A 5,786-nucleotide genomic window follows, 5' to 3' on the forward strand; every position below is an offset into this window, starting at 1 on the left:
CAATTCTAATTTAAGCTGAATGTCATTAATTACATCATTGTGAGCTGTTCAAGATTAAGTCCACCAAAATCACATCAGAAACTGGGGCATGAAAAAGGATAACTAAAGGAAGTTAGACACAGACAAAACCCCTATATGCACTGAATTCTCTTGGAATCCCAACCAGTTCTCTTATACCACCTGGAATCCTGGTGACATTATTTCTATCCATAAAAAGCTAATGCATTAAAATTCAATAAACTACACACCAAAACAAGTCAACTTTACTGGACAATTTAAAAATCAAAATTAGAAATAAAAGAATTTTTTTAAGTTAATATAGTCCACGCGCAGAGAGAGCCGAACATTCATTCCACTACTGAAAATCCTGTCTTACTCTGTATATAGTCAAGCTTTCAACCTGTGGAATGTCCACTATTAAAATCATGAGTTGATTTTATTAATCAATTACCTTAGGGTTCTGGGGTACTTTATTGTCATTACCTACAACAAATTGTGGGGTGAATTATGCAGACCATAATTTCTGTATGAATTATTTCCTCTAGATGATGTCCTCTATGAATTAAAAGGTGGTAAGATTGGGCAGAATCAAAATCCATGTTCATAAACCAGTCTCCCAAATGGGCAGGAGAAATACATTTTTCCATCCTTATATTCTTTCCTGTTCATTCATTTTTATTCTAATGAAGTACGCTGAGCAGGCTTGAATAATATATATATATATAGTCATACTAACCTAGAGACAAAGAGAATTGATCTTTCAGGCCCCTTCCAAAACTAAAACTTTATAATTATCATTCTAAATATGAAATCCTCTTTCCATGATTTATTTTCAGTACAAAGCTTCTGCCTATTCTTCATCTACATTGCTTAGAAAATTTATTAGTTTGTTTTTGATGATGTTTAATTTGTTGTGCTGTTTTATGTTCCTTCCTGAGTTACTGATGTCTAAGTGTTTGCCCATCTTTTATCTGCTACTGTTCACATAGCTATTTGTACATAATAATAAGCTTTGACTAAATGGATTTTAATTTCATGATATTTCTAAGCTCTCTAAATTGCTTTAAATTATATTGCTTCTATCATCCCAACACATTTAACTGTGTCTGTGCAATTAATAAACATAAGGCTTCTTCTAGATCTCTAATTAAGATAAGGGAAGAAAATTCTCCTGGCATTCCTCAGGGCACCTTCGCCCACACACAGATCAGGCTAGTTATCATTATCCCATTTATAGTTCTTAAACCCTGAGCTCAAAAAAATTAAAATTTGGTTTATTTGAATTCATTATTTTCTCATTATACTTTATGAGCTTGGCAAAAATGTAGAGGCTTAAAGGTGAACAATAATGATACGAATTAAACAGAGACATTATCCAAATCCAACAATAGTGTGGAAGCTAAAATTTATTCCCCCCTTCTCAGCAAAACACATCAAATAAGTGAGGCCCAGGTGAAATTAACTCCAAAAAGCACAGGTAGATCTGGAAAATTCATTGCTGACTTTACAGGTAAGTGGCAAATTTTAGCCTTGGAAGACAGCTAAGGTAGTCTTACAAATTAAATCTTGGAAAACGTGGCAAAACTTTAAAATTACCATATGTTTATATTACCCTGTTTCCCCAAAAATAAAACTTAGCCGGACCATCAGCTCTAATGCATCTAGACCGGTCTTATATTATATTATATGAGAGCCGGTCCTACATTATATTAAAATAAGACCGGGTCTTACATTAATTTTTGCTCCAGAAGACTCATTAGAGCTGATGGTCCAGCTAGGTCTTATTTTTGGGGAAACATGGTACCTCAAATGCAGATTATGTTCCTGACAAAATGAGTAAATTACTCATTTTTGACGTGTAAATCCTCTTGATGATGTGAGCAATTATTGTGTACGTATAATTTTACCATGAAGTAATATCTGGGCTTGGCATGCCTCAATTGCCATCTTTGATTTCTTTCTTTTTTCAGAGTCTCTACTGACACCACGCTTGGCCCTGGGCAGACCCTTCACAGGCTGCATCCGTCACTTTGTGATTGATGGACGCCCAGTGAGCTTCAGTAAAGCAGCCCTGGTCAGCGGCGCCGTGAGCATCAATTCCTGTCCAGCAGCCTGACACGGCAGAGCAAAGCTGCCCAAGTACAAAGTTCTTTAGAGCACTGAAAGAAACAAAGGCAGCCAGGAGGAACTAACCCTTCCAGTGGAAGCTTTCAGCTAGTTGAGCAGGACGTAAACGAATCATCAGGGACTGGATGTTTATTATTTCTCATTTGCATTCTTATCTTAGATCCAAAATGTCTGCAATGGACAACAATGAAAGAAGTGTTAAACCTACTTGTATTACTTCCTGCTGGTGAAGTTACTGTTTCTAATAAAATAGAAGGGATTCTAAATAAGCACTGGCACACGTTTTTAAGGGGTGGCGAGATTCTCAGACTCGTCTTTATTTCATGGAAGATAAATTTCAATCTGCACCAAAATATCTTGGGTATACTTTTCTTTATCCTGAAAAGATTTACTAATTTACATACAATCTAAAATTAGGTGACAGATTTGTTTTTAGCACTTCTGTTTGGTCTATCAGTATAACAAGAATATTTTAGGTTTATAGCAGTTATCAATTTCTAACAAATGATTAGAAAAATTAAAGTATAATTTAATATTTTCTAGATAGAAAAAAGGAATTCAACTTTTTTTCTAATTTTTTCAAAATAAAAATAAAATTGGGCATAAGGGGAGGCTTGCTGCCCTTCTCTCAGGTACATTAATAATAATGTTGAAAATAGTTAATATCAAATTCATAGAGGACTTACGAAGTACCAGCCTCCATGATAAGCTTGAGTTCATTTTATTTGATCATCACATTAATCCTATGAGGTAGCATTTGCAGATGAGAAATCTAAAACTTAGAAAGGCAAGGTAAGTTGTCTACTGTCACTCAGCAGATGGAAGAGCCAGGATTCGAAGGAGGGGCGGCATGATTATCCCCCTGCTTTCTGCCTCCAGAGGACTGTCTGCCTTCCCTCCAACTCTCAAAAGGTGGAATCACAGACCCAAATGCCTATAGAGCCAGAGAAATAGCATAATGGAGCAAAGCTGGTGGCGTCTGAGAAAATCAAGAGATCACTGGCCCTAGAAGCACAGCAGGTGCTCAACTCAGCCTTTTCATCACCATGAAAGAACACAAATCTTGAAGGGCCAAAATTTCCAAAAGAAGCTGGAAATGTGAAATACTGGAGGGTTGGTGGGGGCGGGGGGGGGGGGGGTGTCAAAATGGCCTGATTTTTCCGTTGGTAACTAATTAAATTAAAGCAACAGAAAAATACTGAACTGACCAAATAAAACCTTCTAAGAGCCGTTTATGACTTCTGGGCTAAAAACTCTGAATCCAGATGTCTAGGGCCTTAACTAGTACAAATTGAACCAGTGCTTAAAATACATTGAACCCTCACAATAGTCCCTCCATCAGTCCAAAGCAGGAACAAATGGCTCTGAAACAGCCTACCATTTTCTTTTCCAAAACTGTTTCCTGAGGCATCCTGGAGGGCTGCTTTATCCTCTCATTCTCAGCCATAACACAATGTAAACTAAACCAGCCAAGCTGCAGACCCTTCTCCACTTGGGTTCCCTAAGCCCCAAGGATCTCTGATTTGCCTGAGGGTATGGGGAGGTGAGGATAAAAATGGCTCAGTGCTTTAGTGAGACAAGAAGTCCTCCCTCAAGTCTTTGGTAACCCTTCAAGTCCTGAAAAGTAGGGAAAAAGGTCGGCTACCACAAATAAAGTCCTCAGTTTATAAACTTCACAATACCAGGGGACAGCATTCCCAGAGGACACTGCTGGGGGCAAGCAGAGGCTAGATGAAATTGAGAGATGAAAGCCTGATAGGCTCTACTACCAAAGCATGGGACAGAGAGGCACACATAAGAGGAATGTAGCATGACGCTGCCTGCCAGAAGCAACCATTGAGTCCCTTGAGGAATTTCTGAAGTGACCGTGGCTGCTCAGCACTGCGTCCCTCACCAGCCAAGACCATAGTGAATTTACAAGCAGTGAGCTAACCAGCCACCTCAGCAGAATATGTTTTCAAATGATCGTGTCTACACAGCTGATTAATGAGCTGATGTCAACCTGGAGGAAGATTATAAAAGCCTGATACCACAGGGTTGCCCTGAGCTCATCTCTAGGAATATAAGGAATGTGGGAAGGCATTTATTCAAGGCAGAGGCTTTAGAAGACTAAAAAATCCATACTGGTAATAAAAAAACAAAAACAAAACCAAAAAAACCTCGTTTACTTTTTTAATGTCTTTCTGGCCTATAGTAATGTCCCTGATAATGTCCCTACTCTCATTCCTAACATCAGTAATTTGTGTCTTTCTTTTCCTGATAATTCTGTCTACAGATTTATCAATTTTATTGATCTTTTTGAAGAACCCGTGTTTGGTTTCCTTGATTTTTCTCTACTATGTGTCTTTTATTTCATTGATTTCTGGTCTTATCTTCATTATTTCTTTCTTTCTGCTTATTTTGGGTTTCGTTTGTTCCTCATTCCTGCTTTCTTAAGGTGAAAGCTTACATCATTGACTTGAGTTGCTTCTTCTTTTCTAGTGAAAAAAATGTAATGATTTCTTCTCTCTAAGCACGACAAAACCGCACCTCATACGTTTGGTGTGTTGTTTTCATTTTCACTCAGTTCAAAATATTTTCTAATTTCTTCTGTGATTTCTTATTTTATTCATGGGTTATTTGGAAGTGCATGATTTGATATCCTGATATTTGGAGTCTCCAGATATTTTTCTGTTATTGATTTCTAATTTAATTCTGTTGTGGAACATACTTGACACACTTTGCCTGCTTTTCAATTTATTGAGACTTGTTTTGTTCCCTACATATGGTCTATTCTTTGTAACTTTTCCATGTGTACAATTTTTACATGTATATCTATTTTGATCCTTTTATACTTTTATCTGTCTCTTAGTATTTAAAGTTAGGTTCATATAGACATCTTCTCTCTAGCTATCTCTGCTAAATTATCTCTTGACAATCTCTGCCTTTTAATTGAAATGTTTAGACCTTTTGTAATTAATGCAAATATAAATATGATTTAGCTTAAATCTATTATTATTGTTCCTTTTTCCTCTTTTCTTGCTTATAGTATAGAGCTGCTGGTGATGAATTCTCTCAACATTTTTTTTAGCTGAAAAGTCTTTTCTTCATGATTTTTAAAAGATACTTTAAAGATATCGTTCTACTGGCCTCTGGCTTGCATGTTTTCTGATGAAAACTGTGCTCTTATTCTTATTTGTGTTCTTCTGAATGTGTCATTTTTCTCTGTCAGGTTTTAGGATTGTCTCTATCCCTGGTTTTCAGAAAATTAGTTATTTAGTTTAATTTCAGACAATTTAATTTTTTGTTTTCTTTTCATGTTTCTTCTTTCATGGTGTTGGCTAAGCATCAAATATGGAAAAGAATATGGCCATTATTTCTTTAAATATTTTTCTATCTTCCTCCCTCTCCCTCCCTCCTCCAACAAAGGACACTGGTCTACAACACATTAAGCATTTAGAATGGACCCTTCTTGATTGATAATCAAGGTGGATGAAGCATCTCGAATTATTGATATTCCTGGTCCATGGTGAGCAAGATAATCTCTAAGGTACTATCTAATTGTGAAATATTATTCTGTCTTATCTATCAAAAATAACTGATGGCTTATTACTACATGTTTTATGCACTACAATTCAATCTTTTCCTACTAAAAGTAAACATTTCAACTGTTGTCATCA

General features: G+C 36.4%; 1 protein-coding gene across 4 annotated transcripts in view; it reads left to right on the forward strand.

The window, feature by feature from the left end:
- Window positions 1–3,356, forward strand: part of LAMA4 (laminin subunit alpha 4) — a 131,709-nt gene extending 128,353 nt beyond the window's left edge. For all 4 annotated transcript variants that reach the window (XM_081044882.1, XM_081044880.1, XM_081044881.1 and 1 more), the window contains one exon: window positions 1,971–3,356. In XM_081044882.1, the coding sequence (XP_080901008.1) occupies window positions 1,971–2,116 (146 nt within the window). In that variant the 3' untranslated portion in view covers window positions 2,117–3,356. The remainder of the gene's footprint in view (window positions 1–1,970) is intronic.
- The last annotated feature ends 2,430 nt before the right edge of the window (window positions 3,357–5,786 follow it).

This window comes from Rhinolophus hipposideros (genome assembly GCF_964194185.1).
Source record: "Rhinolophus hipposideros genome assembly, chromosome: 3".
In the NCBI taxonomy this organism is placed as follows: Eukaryota; Metazoa; Chordata; class Mammalia; order Chiroptera; family Rhinolophidae; genus Rhinolophus; species Rhinolophus hipposideros.